Source organism: Balaenoptera borealis (assembly GCF_965194805.1).
Source record: "Balaenoptera borealis genome assembly, chromosome: 2".
NCBI classification, from domain to species: domain Eukaryota; kingdom Metazoa; phylum Chordata; class Mammalia; order Artiodactyla; family Balaenopteridae; genus Balaenoptera; species Balaenoptera borealis.
The window spans coordinates 57,165,390-57,182,464 of NC_138867.1; the positions used below are offsets into that span (position 1 = coordinate 57,165,390).

General features: G+C 41.1%; 1 protein-coding gene across 6 annotated transcripts in view; it reads right to left on the minus strand.

Moving 5' to 3' along the window:
* The window catches only part of CCDC125 (coiled-coil domain containing 125), a 32,156-nt gene extending 21,538 nt beyond the window's left edge, over positions 1–10,618 (minus strand). For 3 of the 6 annotated variants that reach the window (XM_082373839.1, XM_082373838.1, XM_082373841.1), the window contains exons 1-5: positions 10,133–10,530; positions 5,306–5,386; positions 2,859–3,211; positions 1,725–1,835; positions 269–327 (exon numbers count right to left, since the gene is read on the minus strand). In XM_082373839.1, the coding sequence (XP_082229965.1) occupies positions 269–327; positions 1,725–1,835; positions 2,859–3,171 (483 nt within the window). In that variant the 5' untranslated portion in view covers positions 3,172–3,211; positions 5,306–5,386; positions 10,133–10,530. The other 3 variants (XM_082373836.1, XM_082373837.1, XM_082373840.1) reach the window with 3 other exon arrangements.
* Positions 10,619–17,075: the final 6,457 nt, after the last annotated feature.

The window sequence follows — 17,075 nt, forward strand, 5'->3', positions numbered from 1 at the left end:
AGTGATTATTTTCTCCAGGAGGAGTTAGAGAAATAAGTTGGAAAGGAGAACAGGAGGGCATGTTTATACGAACAGCCTTTCTGAGAGATGAGGAGACGAAGCCACCGAGAGGAGGAGGCCAGTTGGAAGCTATGAGCTTGACAGTGTGGCTCGAGAATATCTGGAAAGCCAACAGTTGCCTTCCATACCATGTTAGTAATACTTACACAAAATATCTATCAGTGGACTTTATTCACATGAGAATTTGTATGTTAGCCAGAGAACCTACCTCTAAAGTTTCATGAAGACGTTGCCTTAATTCCACATTTGACAACTCTGAATTAGAATCTATTAGAGGGAAAAAAAATATTTTCTTTAACTAGTTAAATATGGGACATTTGTTTACAAAATATCAAATACAGCCTTTCCCTAAACTGAAACAAGAAAATAACTGTAATAACCAAACGATGATAAAAACAGATAGCTTAAAACATTCCACAAATGAAACAACACATACTTTTGAATCAAAAGACTCTTAAAAAAAGGACTCTAAAATAAAACTGTTGTTAATGAATTGCTTACTACATCCAAACACAGTATTAATGAATGTTGGTGAGTAAAGTAAATAAATTTTGGTGTTTGGCTTAAGCCTGATCAATATCGTGATATGAATATCTAAGAAATAACCTGAATTTAATTTCTTTCCAAGGAGAATCACTAGAAGTCTCCAGTAACTTCAATTATTCTCTCCTTAATGGGATCGATCAACTGAGACATTAAACTGGGCTTCCCAGGAACTTCATTTACATTGCAGTTTCACTGGCAATAGAAAAACATTGAAGTGATAAATTACAGCAAGAGAACAGGAAGTAAAAAGAAGCAAAAAAATTTAGAAAGAATATTTTGAGGGACATTAAAAATTTCTCAAAACAATTCTTTGCTATTCTGAACTTTCATCAACATGACAGTAACCAAGGGAAAACCTAAGTCATGTTTTTACTCTGATAATTCAGGGTTCCAATGAGGGACAAAAGTGACATTGGGGAACTTCCTTGGCGGTCCAGTGCAGGGGACATGGGTTCAATCCCTGGTCGGGGAACTAAGATCCTGCATGCAGCATGGTGTGGCCAAAAATTTAAAAATAAATAAAATTTTTAAAAAAGTAACACTGGGTTGACAATGACAAGTTCTATTCTATTAACACCTGTGGTAGGCAGAATAATGGCCCCCAAAGATGTCCACATCTTAATCCCAGAACCTGTGAATACCTAGCAAAAAGAATTTTGCAGGTGTGATTAAATACTTGGAGATAGGAGATTATTCTGGATTACCCAAGTGGGCCTGATGTAATCACAAGGGTCCTTATAAATGAAAGGAAGCAGGGGAGTCAGTATCACCATGAGGCAGAGGGAGAAGTGGCTATGAAGACGGAGGAAGGGTACCACGGCCAGGGAAGGCAGCCTCTAGAAGGTGGAAAAGGCAAGAGAGTGGGTTCTCCCCTAGAGCCTCCCTTCTGGAGGGGCTATGCCAACACCGCGATTTTAGTCCAGAGAAACCTGTTTTGGATTTTTGACCTACAGAACTGTAAGAGAATAAAATTTATGTTGGTTTAAACCATTAAATTTCTGGTAATTTGGAAACTGCCTATTAGCAAGAGGAAACTAACACAATATTCTTACCTAGGATCAAGTCAACTTTGATAAAAAGACAAAAGTCCATAACTCAAAAAAAATAGGAGCTCATACCATTACTATTACTTCTTGTTTCTATCCCAGTAGTTTCCTCACATTTTTGTAAAGGCATCTTAGCATAATGTTCAATTTTCAACATCTTGCTTGCAAAACAGTATCCATCCTCTATGCATGATAAGGATTTGGAAGAAAAATATATAAATAATCCCATCCTAATTTCAAGAAGGATTTTGAAGGACAGAGATCGATCCCCAGATGCACCATGTTTTCGTAAATCTGAAATGTTTCTTAAATTATTTTCATGTTGTTCTAATTGTGTGTGTTCCACTTTGGTGGGGAAGTTTTACAATGTGGATTACAAAAGATTCAGCCACATCTGAGCTGTACCACAGTGCAGGCTGGGACTCGTCCCCCAGTTCCGGGTCACTTCGCAGTTGTAACATTCTATCACAATAGGATTCTGAATTTTATTCTCCCCTTAGTGTACAGCACAATTTATTTTTACTTATGATAAATTAATTTTGTTTTGAGAATTTTATGACATCCCTAGAATAACCTGAAGCCTGTGTGTTCTGCCTGTAACACTCCTTCCCCAGATGAGCATCAGGCTTGCAGTGTTCCAATGTCACCTCCTTAGAGAGGCCTCTCTTGACCTGTGCCTCAAACAGCAGTGCCCCAGCCCCTCCACTCACTCACTGTCTTTTCACTTAACCACCGCCTGATGTTACATAGCTGTTGATTTGCAGGTTTATTTTCTGTCTGCTCTACCAGAATGTGAACTCCATGACATTAGGGCCTTTGACTATTTTATTTACTGATGCGATTCCCAGAGCCTGGTACTGTCCTGGGCACCTAATAGGTACCCAATAAATGTTTGTTGAATAAGACAAAAAAAGAACCAATGAAGTATACCACTACTTCACAAGAAAAGCAAGGTAAGTAATTACTTATTGATATAACTAACATGTATGTATTGATGCAGAATAATTACGGTGCTTCACAATTTGTATAATACGTGGAGACAGAAACATCAATTACTTTTACCATCACCAATCGACCTCTAGAGGTGAATAAAGATAAACTTCTGAAATCCACGATGGTGACCCGTCTTCGTGTGCTGGGAGGCTGACAGCGCTGATAAAATCCACGGGGCAGAAAAGAGGGGAGAGAGGGTGCTAGGCATCTTACCAGCGCTACCTTGTCGGCCGTGATAGGGAACTCCTCGGGGTCCTTCTGGGTATGTATCAGGCAAGCTCTTATGCTTGGAATACTGAAAAACGGCACTGTTTCTTTCTTCCCCATTTCTTGAAAATGGGGGAGGACGAAAGGTCTTTCCATCTGATCTTTTTCTAGATGTAAAGAAGTGTGAAACTTGCACTTCATAAATGCCGCCGGGCCTTCTTCTGAGGCCATACCCTAAATCGCCTTCTGCCATGTCATCGTCCTCTGCTTCCCAGGCCTGCCCCTCTGCCTCACTCTGCGGCCTCGCCTCCCTGCTCATCAGCCACGTGCCTTCTTTACCGTAGGGATAACCCAGTTATCTGCAGTTAAGAGAAAACAGTAGTTAAAAAGCCGTCAGCATAATCAAAGTTGGGTTTGCCAGGGAAGAAAAGTTCCTTCCTATACTTTGCAGGCACAGCCAGCAATGCGCAAGCACACAGATACGCCCCTTGCAATCCAACTGAAGCTGTTTAACATGTCAGGACTTTTCGGGTAAGAAAAGATCTGACTCCTTATTTCCAAGGAAATAGGAAAGATTTTTACGGAATCCAATAATCTGCTGATCAGGATAAAGCAGATCAGGCTTTGCCAAGGAAAAAGAACACACCTGACAAACGAGCTTACAAAGGAAAGGGATCAGTTTTCACAAGCCGAAGAGCTGTATAAAATTCAGAAGAGTCTCTGAAAACCCAGCTTCCAATGACTAAGACCATCTTGCCTCTGTTCCTCACAACCCTTTATCTACTTCAGGTGCTCAGGGCCCTTACGCTCTCTCCTACAGCTCTACTTGGTTCATTTTCTAGTTCTGTGCAGATACGATTAGGAGAGGTTTTGTCGGGACAGTGACAGATGGGAGGGAAGAAGGTCCCCCCATCGTCCCTCCCTCTCTTTCTCTAACCACGCCACACCTGTGTTCAAAACCCTCCAGTGTTTCTCAGCACAGAGTAAAAGTCAAAGCTCTTCCAGTGGCGAGGGGCCCCAAGCTCACCTCTGCCCCGTACCCTCACCCTGGGCCAGCTGCCCTGGCCTCCCCAGCCTCCCTGGTATTATTGACCGAGCCAGGCATTCCTGCCCCAGAGCTTCGAGTTCCCTCTGCCTGGAACGTGCTTCCCCCAGCCAGATGCACAGCTGGTTCCTCACCTCCTTGGGTCTTTCCTGCAGTGTCACCTTCTCAGTGTGGCCTTTCCTGGCACCCCACCTAAAACTGCCAACTCCTCTTCCCTATCCCACTTCTCTGCTTGATTTTTCTGCTTGGCATTTATGACCTTCTAACACACCCCTCCATATTTCACTCATTTTTCAAAGCACACCATTCAAAGGGGGAAGGCAGTACAAATGGGAGCCTAGGGAAGAAGAAGGTGGCTCTGGCCTGCCTGTTACGCTTCTCAAAAGGTAGTGCGCCCTGGACATTTCCTCTACCAGAGCCCAAACCTGCTCCCGAGGGCCCGAAGTGGAATGCAAGCTCCACAGGGCAGAGATTTTGGTCTGTTTGGGTCACACTGCATGCCCAGTGCCTACACAGTTATCTAAGACATGATCAGTGCTCGACAGTACTTTTAAATAAATGGATAAAGGGAGAAAGGAATAAACAAACAAACAGAGGGACTTCCCTGGCGGTCCAGTGGTTAAGACTCTGTGCTTCCACTGCAAAGGGCGCAGGTTTGATTCCTGGTAGGGGAACTAAGATCCTGCATGCCTCGCAGTGCAGCCAAAATAAATAGATAGATAGACAGATAAATCAGTTAATTAAATAAATAAAACCAATAAACTGAAATACTTGCCTGGGGCAAAAAACAACACAGCCACCTCTGTAATGCTCCACACTGGATAACCTGGGGCTAACTCTGGGTAAAAATGCCCTACAGAGAAATGCCCATCACTGAGCCCCCTGCCATGTGGAGCCCACTGTGGGCACCCACCTGGTGACAGTGGCCACCTGTTGGCTGGAGAGCACCGGAATTGCTCAGCCTTGTCCCTCCAGTACAAGGGCAGTGAAGAGGGACTTTCACCACCAGGCATTTCAAAACAGCTGCTTTGCTGAAGGTATTTAGAAATATTTCATCCTTTTCTCAAGACATTTTTTTTTTTTTAAAAAAAGGAAAATAAACACATCTGAAATCCTTTCTAAATATCCTGCCGTTTAAGTAATTGCTTACCAGGACATTCAAAAATAATTAAATCTCAGTCTTGTATTTTTGCTGAAGTCTCTCTCTTAGTCTCCCACTTTTAAAACCACACAAAGATGCCAAATAAATCTATCATGTTTGAAGGGGTTTCTGTTATTTTTAGGGTCAAGGTACCATACATTTTCAATGTTTAAAAACAAAGACCCTTAAAAAATTAAAAAACAAAACAAAACAAAACAAACAAAGGCCCTTAAAAATTTTAGAGAGATACATCATAAAAGAAGATACCTGGAGAGTTCCCCAGTGGCCTAGTGGTTAGGATTCCAGACTTTCACTGCCGGGGCCCGGGTTCAATCCCTGGTCGGGGAACTGAGATCCAGCCACAGGGCGCAGCCAAAAAAAAAAAAAAGAAGAAGAAGAAGATACATAGATGGAAAGAGGCTCAACATCATTCATCAAGGAATTATACAGATTACAATTACAAAAAACTACAATGAGATTCCACCACATACCACTGTCAATTCCAGGTGTTGCCAAGGATGTGGACACCCAAATACACTGATGGCAGGAGTATAAGATGGTACAACCACTGTGAAAAAGTTTGACAGTTTCTTTCAAACAAGTGACCCAACAACTGCATTCTTAAGCTTTACCCATGAGAAATGAAAACATGTGTTCATACAAAGATGTGTGCATGAATGTTCAGAGTATTATTCAAATTAGCCAAAAAACTGAAAACAACCCAAATGTCCATCAACAAGAAAATGGACAAATTGTGGTAGTCCACACACAGAATATATTCAGTAATAAATAATAAATTTCTGATATATGCAATAATGTGGATGAATCTTACATTATGCTAACAGAAGAACCGTGTATTGTATGAAATCCAGGCAAAACTAATGTACATGACAGACAACAGATCAATGGTTACCTGGGGTGGGAACCCTGGGGAGGGAACTTTTCTGGGGTGATGAAAAAGTCTTGTATCTTGACTGGAATGATGGTTTGTCAAAACTCATTAAACCATATACTTACAATGGTACATTTTATTATATGTAAATTATACCTCAATAATATGATATTAAAATTTTTTTAAAAAAACAGAAAAAAAAATAAGAGACCTTTTAACTGGATTAGGGGAAAAGACGAGAAGTGTGTTAATCAGCTGTGTCCTCCTAGAAAAGAAAATGATTAAACTGGATGCCTTAAACTGGCAACAACATGGGCTTCCCTGGTGGCGCAGTGGCTGGGAATCCGCCTGCCAATGCAGGGGACACGGGTTCGAGCCCTGGTCCGGGAAGATCCCAAATGCCGCGGAGCAACTAAGCCCGTGTGCCACAACTACTGAGCCTGTGCTCTAGAGCCTGCAAGCCACAACTACTGAGCCCACACGCCTAGAGCCCGTGCTCCGCAACAAGAGAAGCCACCGCAATGAGAAGCCCGTGCACTGCAACGAAGAGCAGCCCCCGCTCACCACAACTAGAGAAAGCCCGTGTGCCACAAGGAAGACCCAACACGGCCAAAAATAAATAATAAATTAATTAATTAATTTAAAAAAAAAATCGGCAACAACTTTTAAGCCATGATCTAATAACAGCTAGCACTTGTTGCTTGCTTTCTGTGTGCTAGGCACTACTCTAAGTGCTCTACTTAGATTATTCTATTTAATCTTCACAAACACTTTACAAGACAATACTATTATTGTTTAAGTCTAGACAATTACACTCAAGTACAGAGAGGTTAAATAACATAGCTAAAAAGAGATAGAGCCAGATTCTGAATCTAGACCCCTCACACCAGAGATACTGTTAGACTCTTAGCCACTGCTTTCTATCTTTCAGAGAACTTCAATGAGATTAACATCAGAGTAAACCAAGTTTCTATTATTTATGATATCAAGTAAAACTGAGAGTAAAAGTCTAAAATAGCTAGTTTGGCAACACTCAACAAAGTATATTGGACCCATTTTTTCCCCCAATTTTAATGAAATCATCTTGGTTCCTTTACAAGTTTATTTCCTAAATAAGTTTGTCTAGGGACTTCCCTGGTGGTCCAGTGGGTAGGACTCTGTGCTCCCAAAGCAGGGGGCCTGGGTTCGATCCCTGGTCGGGGAACTAGATCCCGCACATATGCTGCAACTAAGAGTTCGCATGCTGCAACTAAGAAGCCCTCACGCCGCAAGAAGATCGCACGTGTTGCAACTAAGACCCGGCGCAGCCAAAATAAATAAATACATAAATAAATAATTTTTTTAAAATGTTCGTCTATTTTTATTTGTCAAGGTAGATAGGATATTACTTACTGAATCAAAGACTAATCCCTAAGAGGCTGTATTTTACCTCTAGTGCAGATTCCTGCTTATAAATGCAGCCTCCTGCCTCTGTTAAGAAGGGTGTGGTCAGGGTCTGGTAGCCAACAGTGAAGAAAATAGAATTGGTCAACGCAAAGGAAAAAAGCAATAAGAGGAAAGAGTAAGCAATCACAGGATCAGCTAAGAATATTTTTCAATGTGCCACATATATTCAGGCGTCACAAGTACACCTTCCCACTGTTCAGAGTTGAACAAAATGAGCTTTCACATGGTCTAATGCTCTAGTGTTTTTTAAAATGTAACTTTGGGAATTGTTGGCTGTGTACTCTCCCACTTTTATATACTAATTATATAGTAATATTAATATGTAATGCAGTTGGGACTTCCCTGGTGGTCCAGTGGTTAAGACTTGACTTTTGGAACACATTTCTTCTAAGAAAGGGGAAAAAAGTTGAAGTTACTAACATTCCATTCAACCAGTTTTAAATGCATTCAAGGCTGACAACCAAGGAGGCAGCAGGATGTGTGACAGAGAAGGGCCCTGACCCAGAAGGCCTGGGTTCAAATCTCACACCACCACGTGCTGCTCTGTGATCCTGGGCAAGTCATTTAATCTCTCAGAGCCTATTTTAGGATTTCCAAAATGGCTTTAAGCATAACTACTTTATAGGGGTATTTTGGACACTATCAATATATTTGAAATCAATGTTCATTAATATGAATTTGAGTATTAGTTTCTTCATTTGTCAAGTCAGGGGACTGGATAAGATTCTTTCGTTCTTTAGACCTCTAAAATTCTAGCTCTATAGCAGCATTTTCCAAAGTGTGCCCCATGGAACCCTGGCTCTATGGACTATTAGGTGTTGCTAGAAATAAAAAGGTCCTTTTATTTATTTATTTATTTTTGGCTGTGCTGGGTCTTCGGTTCGTGCGAGGGCTTTCTCTAGTTGCGGCAAGTGGGGGCCACTCTTCATCGCGGTGCGCGGGCCTCTCACTATCGCGTCCTCTCTTGTTGCGGAGCACAGGCTCCAGACGCGCAGGCTCAGTAGTTGTGGCTCACGGGCCCAGCTGCTCCGTGGCATGTGGGATCTTCCCAGACCAGGGCTCGAACCCGTGTCCCCTGCATTAGCAGGCAGATTCTCAACCACTGCGCCACCAGGGAAGCCCTAAAAAGGTCCTTTTGGTCTTATTATGGGTGTCTTCTTATGCCAGCCCAAGCATACATGACTTGCCCAAAATTACACAGGCAGTGGCAGGGCCAGAACTAGAATCCATATCCCTGGCTCCTGGCCCCCTTGGGAATGGCGACTGAATGAACAGACTACAGACTGTGAGCACACAATCTACTCTTCCATTAAAACAACTCTGAAAGTGACGTGTATCTTCCTAATTGCTAAACCTAAGATCTAGCCTCATTCCTCAGGTTCCCGCACCTCTGCAGAAGCTGTGATACTACTGACTCACCAGGTCCAAGTCCCCTGGTCCACCCTGGCTCCTCAACCCCACAGGGATCCCTGACTGGCTCCCACCTGCCCACTCAGACTCTTTTGCCTCTTCCTGTCCCTTCTGTATATGTCTGGCTTCCACTCCTGAACACTCTTAAAATACACATCTCCAGCTCGATATCCTGCCAGCAATTCAAACACAGCTTGTTCAAAAACAAATGCACTACCCTCCCCACTGCCACCCCAGGTCTCCTGCTGAGTCCTCTGTTTCCGCAAACCCATCAATCACGCCCCAAAACATCCAGGGCCAAAACTTTGGGATTTGGGGTTTTTTTCTTTTTTCTTCCTTTCAGTGCCTTCAGTTGCCAAGTCCTGTAGGTCCACAAAATCTCCCCAAACCATGTCCTTCTTTGCACATCAACTTCACAGGCCCGGATGAACTTCTTTTACCTCTCCTGGGCTAAACCAATACTTCCCTAACTGATCCACTCCAAGCCATTGCTGCCAACTCAGTCATCTGCAAGCACAGATCCAATGATGCCCCTCTCCTGCCCAAAAACATTCCATAGCGCCCACGGTATATATGATTAAAGTAGGTGTCACCTTGTTTTCTATAATGTAACCAGTTTTCACTTCCTGTGCCATTTGCCAGTACTCCCTGGGCATGCTCTGTGCTTCCGTGGAAAAGGGATTGTACCTGCTGCTCCCAGGCCCCCTCAGCCTGGTCTCTTTAAAGCCTCTGCTGGAGCCATTCTCCACCCAGAATGCTTTCTCCTCTCAGGCCCCCCTCAGTTCATGACAGCCACTCCCTCCAGCAGCCCCTCCTGACTCCCCTGGGCCAGATGTGCTTTCTTCTACCTCTGAGCCCTCCTAGCTCTGCATTGTATCTTTCTAATAGTCTGTATTTCCTACCTGACTTGCTTTTTTATCACACACGGCCCTACTGGAGGGAATGAGTGTGTCTCATTTACTTGTGCATAACAGGTGTTCCAGAGACACTTAATGGATGGAATTGAAAAAGAAAACAGATTCCTGCCCGGAAAACTTGAACTAGAAGCATCCACACCCACTAGCCGGACAACTACTTCCTCAGCAAACAAGTTGATCAAACAGACACCTAATTCCTGTCAGGCTTGGCAAAAAAGGAACTGACTTCCGCCCTTTCTGTAAACAGTGATCTGTGGCATACCGCTGTAGGATTTTGCTTAAATTTTAATGTTAAAATAATTTTAGATTTACAGTAAGTTGCAAAGATAGTACAGTGAGCTCCTGTATGCCCTCTACCCAAATTCCTCTAATGCAATATTAGAGTACATTTATCAAAAATGAGAAATTAACATTGATACACGCACTTACCAAATACTTCATCAGGATTTCCCCAGTTTCTCTACTGATGTCCTTTTTCTGTTCTAGGATCCAATCCAGGATACCACATTGCATTTAGCGCGCTGTAGTTTTAAGGCTCATAATTAGCAGAAAAATATAGAAAAAATAATAATAAAGGAGGAGATGAGAGAGGTATAAAGAGTCTTTCAAATCTATTCCTTATTTCTACAATACCAGATGAGGCCATTCAACTAGCAAGAGGGGAAGGAGCCAGTTTACCAGCTTGCGCATAACCTGCCGAGTTTCTCGAATTTGCGCAGCCCCGGACCCTCTCCACTGTCCTTGGCGGGTGAGGAACCAAGAGCGGGGCTACGAGAGCTGGACCCCAGCCGCCTCGCGCCGCCCCCGTTCCTCCACCCCCTTAGCGCGCTCACCGGACGCCGAGACTCCACGCCGCGCGAGCCGCCACTCCTCCAGCCACGTGACCGCGCTGCGCTGCCCCAACCGGAAAGGCGGGCGTAGTGGCCCGGGTCCCGACACCGCCCCCTGGCTCTGCGCCAGAGCCGGAGCTCACGTGATTAGGGGGCGGCGCTGGTAGCTCTGTCTGACTTAGACGCCGGTAACGTCACCAGCTGTGCGCAACCGAGTTATAAATAATAGCGCGAGACCTAGAAAAACAGGGTGAGGCCGTGCGTGTGTCAATGAAGGTAAAATTAGCTGGTTCAAATATTAAGCGTCTAGGAATCGAGTAAGAGAAAGATGGAGCTGAGCTGGAGCGGCGGCTCTTGAAAAGCAGGCTTTCAGAGCTAAGGAATGGGGTGGGGGGGGGGCTTGTAGGCCAGAGGAACTGCTGGGGCAAAGGCCAGGCGGTGGGAAGGAGCCAGAGGGCAGGGCCTGGTGCGCCTGGAAAGCTGCTATACGGGCCACCCATTCCTGTGAATATACGGCGAAAGGCCCTACCTCCTTTTAACCCCTCCCAAAATGTGCTGGGTCATTAGCTTCACCTGGTGCAATGATTTTGGTACTATTCCCTAACACCCAACATCCTTGAAATAACTGAAGGAATTTTGTAGTGGTCAAAAACTTGACCAGATTTAATGATTACTCTGGATTAGAAATAAACTAATGCCAAAGAAAATTCAGTTAACAATGACATTAAGAAGAAAAATAGGGAATTTTATTGGAGCCAAACTGAGGATTATAACCCAGAAGACAGACTCTCAGAAAGCCCTGAGAACTGTTCCACCTGTTAGAAGTCCAAGACACAATTATATGCATTTTCAAGACGGAGGATCTTACATGAAAATGACATACTGATATTTTTACATAAAGTTCACCAAAGATACATAGCCCAGGTAAGCACGTGCAAAGCGCGCAGCAAGGCACCATGACCGCCTACAGAGCTGCTCTTCTTTTAGGAAGTTACATGGCTAGCATCAGAAGAAAGGGAAAAAATTGATCTCTACGGTGGAGCATGCGCTCCCATCTTTGAGGAGCTCTGGTTAATGTTTAATGCAGATGCACGTGCACATTAGGAAGGGAGGAGGCCCAAAGGGACACACAGAGAGAGTTTTATGTTTAATTTTTCTTGTCCTGCCTTAAAGTATACATTTTATTTCATCACTAGTAAACCCTTTTCTCGCAGTAACAAGCTTCTTAATCTTCCTCTTCTGCAAATCCATAACCATCCATTTCCCCAAAGTAAAGATACCTAGATATGAGGAAAACGAGACTTAGAACTGAGGCTTTAATTTCTCCTGATTATGAGCATTCTAGAAGCTCAGGGATTTAGATTACCATAAAAGATCAATATGTTTATAACTTTAAAGCCAGTTTGCCTGCTGTCTTGTTTAGTGTGATGAGCATATTCAGTAGCTTTACAAACTGCAAATAATTTTTCTTCACTTAAAACTGTGACTTAACTATTTAAAATAGCAGTCTTTAAAATTTTTCAAGTCTCTCCCCCTAAAAAAAAACTTAAATAACTCTGTTTTCTTTGTCAGAACTTCTCCAGAATGCAGAACTTTGATTGCATGCATATAAAATTTATTATGAAACATTTTGAACTAATGTGGTATGCAGTTAAGTTTGTGGTTTATTTTTTGTGTATGGAGGTACATCATTTGTTGAAAGATTATTATTTCCCCCATTGATTTGTCTTTGCACCTCCATCAAAAATTGCCCCTATATGCGTGGGTTTATTTCTGGACTCTATTCTGTTCCATTGATATGTGTTCATCCTTCCACCAATACCACACTGACTTACTTTACTCTTTATAGCATATCTTTAAATCAGTTACTGTAAGTCTTTTAACTTTGTTCTTTTTCATCATTGGTTATTCTAGTTCCTATATGTTTCCATATAAATTTTAGAATCAGCTTATCAATTTTTACTTTAAAAGAGTATGCTGGCACCTAAGTGTCCATCGACAGATGAATGGATAAAGAAGATGTGGCACATATATACGATGGAATATTACTCAGCCATAAAAAGAAATGAAATTGAGTTATTTGTAGTGAGGTGGATGGACCTAGAGTCTGTCATACACAGTGAAGTAAGTCAGAAAAACAAATACCGTATGCTAACATATATATATATGGAACCAAAAAAAAAAAATGGTTTTGAAGAACCTAGGGGCAGGATAGGAATAAAGACGCAGATGTAGAGAATGGACTTGAGGACATGGGGAGGGGGAAGGGTAAGCTGGGACGAAGTGAGAGAGTGGCATGGACTTATAAATACTACCAAATGGAAAATAGCTAGTGGGAAGCAGCTGCATAGCACAGGGAGATCAGCTCGGTGCTTTGTGACCACCTAGAGGGGTGGGATAGGGAGGGTGGGAGGGAGACGCAAGAGGGAGGAGATGTGGGGATATATGTATATGTATAGCTGATTCACTTTGTTATAAAGCAGAAACTAACACACCATTGTAAAGCAATTATACTCCAATAAAGATGTTAAAAAAAACAGTATGCTGTGATTTTGCTTGGGATTGAATTTATAGATCAATTTGGAGAAAACTGACATGTTAATAATATTTATGAGTCTTGAAATTCATGAACATGGTATAGCCATCCGTTTGGATCTTTGATTTCTCTCATTTGAATTTTCTGCATGCAGATCTTGCACATATTTTGTTAGATTTATACCTAAGTATGTAATGCTTTTTGGTACTATTGTAAATGGTATTGTTGTTTTAATTTTAATTTCCAGTTGTTTGTCACTACTATATGGAAATGCAATTGATTTTTGTGTATTGGTCTTGTATCCTGCGACCTTGCTAAAGTCAGTTATTCAGGTAGCTTTTGTGTGGTTTCTCTTTGGAATTTCTGCATAAATAATCATGTTAATTGAGAATAGCTTATTTATTCCTTTCAGCTCTTTTATTTATTTTCTTGCTTAATGCACTGGCTAGGACTTCCAGGAAGACCAATTTGCTTTTTATTTGCTAGTCTTGCTTAACAAATTATATTTTTCTAATCTCCCCTTCCATAAAAATAAACCCCTTAAAAAATAAACCTCTAGATGGATTTCAGGGACCTGTGAATCTTTGAAAAATATAAGCAACATTTTATGTTAGTATGTATATCTGTATTTCCTTGGAGGAAGTGGGTTCATAGCTTACATCAGACTACCATAGGGATTTATGTCATCAAAAGGATTAAGGAATAAATTTTAAGTAAAAGCATAGGTATAATTTTCATGATCTTGTTTTTCACATATGCAGCAACCAGTTATTAAGAACAGTGTTTTTTGTTTTTGTTTTTACTTTGCCCTCTCCACCGTTGATAGGAAAGAATAAATAGTTCTCTGCAGTTTTGACCCTTATCACTTTTGTGTTAAAGATAAACACAGATTTAAATGTTGGTAGGGATTGGTGGTAGGACATGCTTAGAATGCAGAAGAAATATAGCTCAAGTAGGGCCAATACCTTATTTCAAAGCCCGCAAAAATAAAAATATACCAAGAAGGGCATAAGGGGAAAAAATGACTAGTTATCCACATATCAAAGCTTATTATCTTAAGACACTCTTGAGAAAATGAATAAATCATGTTAAGAAGTCTCATTTAAAGAAATATAAAATGATTTAAAATTTGCCACACTTTTATCTCCTTAAGTTTGATTTAAATCAGCCTATTTAAACAAAAAGTTAACAAGTAGGTTTGGATAAAACCAGAGACAAACAGTAAATAGGATTATTTTTAAGACCTTTTTCAAGCAACTATAAGATGTTAAAGCATTGTCACTAGTTTCACATGAAAACCTAGGGCTGAAATTAATAAGTTTATTAATATTTTTAAGATTCTCATAATGTATTAGATTCCATTATTTCCTTTCTGTTGAAGGAAAATCTTTATTATTATGAGCCAATGTTAGTGTTAGGATGGATAATTATTAGCAATCAGTTGTCAAGCAAGAGAATTTAGTGAATCCCAGTAGTGAAAAGAATATTGTCTTTTCAAAACAGCCATTAGTGGGAATTCCCTGGCGGACCATTGGTTAGGACTCCATGCTTCCACTGCAGGGTGGGTGGGTTTGATCCCTTGTCAGGGAACTAAGATCCCACAAGCCACGTGGCCAAAAAAAAAAAAAAAAAAAAAAAAAGGCAGCCTAGTACTACTAAAAATAACAAACACATATATGGTACTTAGTATGTGCAAAACACTGTTTGTTTCGTCCTTATAGTAGTCCTCTGAAGTAGTAGTTGTCCTCATTCTATATATGATTTGATCCCACGTAGTACTGGTAAAACCTTTGTGATAGTAACTACTAGTCTGGGTAAGCTTTCTTCTCCATACCCATCCTTCAAGGACCTGCATCCTACGTCATGTATCCTTAATTTTTTTCTTTTATTCTCTTACTATGTTAGAACCTCCAGAAGGGCACATATCACAATCTACTGTTTGTTTAAAGTGTCCATTTGAGTGTTTATCTTCTTTGTGTACTAGATTAAGATCATCTGGAGGTCAAGAATTTATCTTAGGAGGACTTCCGCACCACAGTGATTTGCATGGAGTCTACATTATAGGTAATCTGTGTTTATTAAAATGAACCTTTTAAATGTTATACTTGCATACAGTTTATCTTCCAGGAATTTACTTGATAAACCTGCTCATGTGCAAAGTTGCATACGCATTAGGCAGCACAACTCAGTGGGTAAGAGCCTAAGATGGAATCCTAACTCTGATAACTTTGCTGTGATCTTGAGTTAAGTCACTTAATCCTTCTGTGCCTTGGTTCCATCACCTGTAATGGCAATAATAATAATACCTACACCTCAGACAGTAGTCATGTGAATTAAGAGTTCACTTTTGAAATGTGTTTAAAACAGTGCCTGCCACATAGTAATATATGTGCTATTCTCTTTTTTTTAATATTTTTTTATTGAAGTATAGTTGATTTACAATGTTAATTTTTGCTGTACAGCAAAGTGATTCAGTTATACATATATATATACATTCTTTTTTGTATTCTTTTCCATTACGGTTCATCACAAGATATTAAATATAGTTCCCTATGCTATTCTTTCTTATTATTCTTGCACCATTTGTAATAGTAAAAAGCTGGAAACAACTTAAATGTCCATCAATAGGGGACTCAAACAATGCAAAGATGCTCAACATCATTAATCATTAGAGAAATGTAAATCAAAACCAAAATGAAATATGACTGTACATCTACAGGATGGCTATTAGATGAACAGTAGCAAGTGTTGGCAAGGATATGGAGAAATTAGATCCCTAATACATGGATGGTAAGAATATAAAGTAGTGCAACCACTCTGGAAAAGTTTGACATTTCCTCAAAATGTTAAACTCAGTTGCAATATGACCCAGCAGTTTCCTTCTTAGCTAAATCCAAGAGTTGAAAACATACATCCACACAAAAACTTGAACACAAATGTTCATAATTCATAATACCCAAAGTGGATGCAACCCAACTCTGCCACTGATGGAATGTATAAACAAACTGTGGAATAGCCATACAGTGGAATATTATTCAGCCATATAAAGGAACGAGGTATTCGTAAAGCTTCAACATGGATGATCTTGAAAACACTATGCTAATTGAAAGAAGCCAGACACAAAAGACCACATATTGTATGATTCCATTTATATAAAATGTCCAGAATATGCAAATCTATAGCAACAAAGTAGATTAGTGATAGCAAGGGGCTAGAAGGGAAGAATGGGAAGCGACTGCTAATAGGTATGGGATGTCTTTTGGGTGGGGTGATGAAAATGTTACAGAATGGGATAGTTGCACAATCTTGTGAATACGATTTTTAAAATGGATTGTACACTTTAAAATGGTGAATTTTATGATATGTGAATTACACCTTAATAAAGTGGATGAAGAATTGGAAGGTCTGTATGTTCTAAGATGGTATAATATCCAAAATATATTAAATGAAAAAGAAATTACAGAAGTTTGCATGGTATGCTACCATATGCTTTAAAAAAAAAAGTACACACACACACATGCTTTGCAGGCATAAAATCTCTGAAAAGATACACAGGAAACAAGTAACATTATTTCCTAAAGGAAGGGAATCTAGTGGTAACTGAAGAACAGGGTGGCGTGGAAGGGAAACCTACCTTTCCGGTACACATCTTCCTTGACTTACGACGGGGTTACTTCCCGATAAACGCATTATAAGTTGAAAATATCCTAAGTCAAAAATGCGTTCAGGGCTTCCCTGGTGGCGCAGTGGTTGAGAGTCTGCCTGCCAATGCAGGGGACGCGGGTTTGAGCCCTGGTCTGAGAAGATCCCACATGCCACGGAGCAACTAGGCCCGTGAGCCACAACTACTGAGCCTGCGCGTCTGGAGCCTGTGCTCCGCTACAAGGTAGGCCGCGATAATGAGAACCCCACGCACTGCGATGAAGAGTGGCCCCCCCCCAAAAAAAAGAGTGGCCCCCACTCGCCGCAACTAGAGAAAGCCCTCGCGCAGAAACGAAGACCCAAC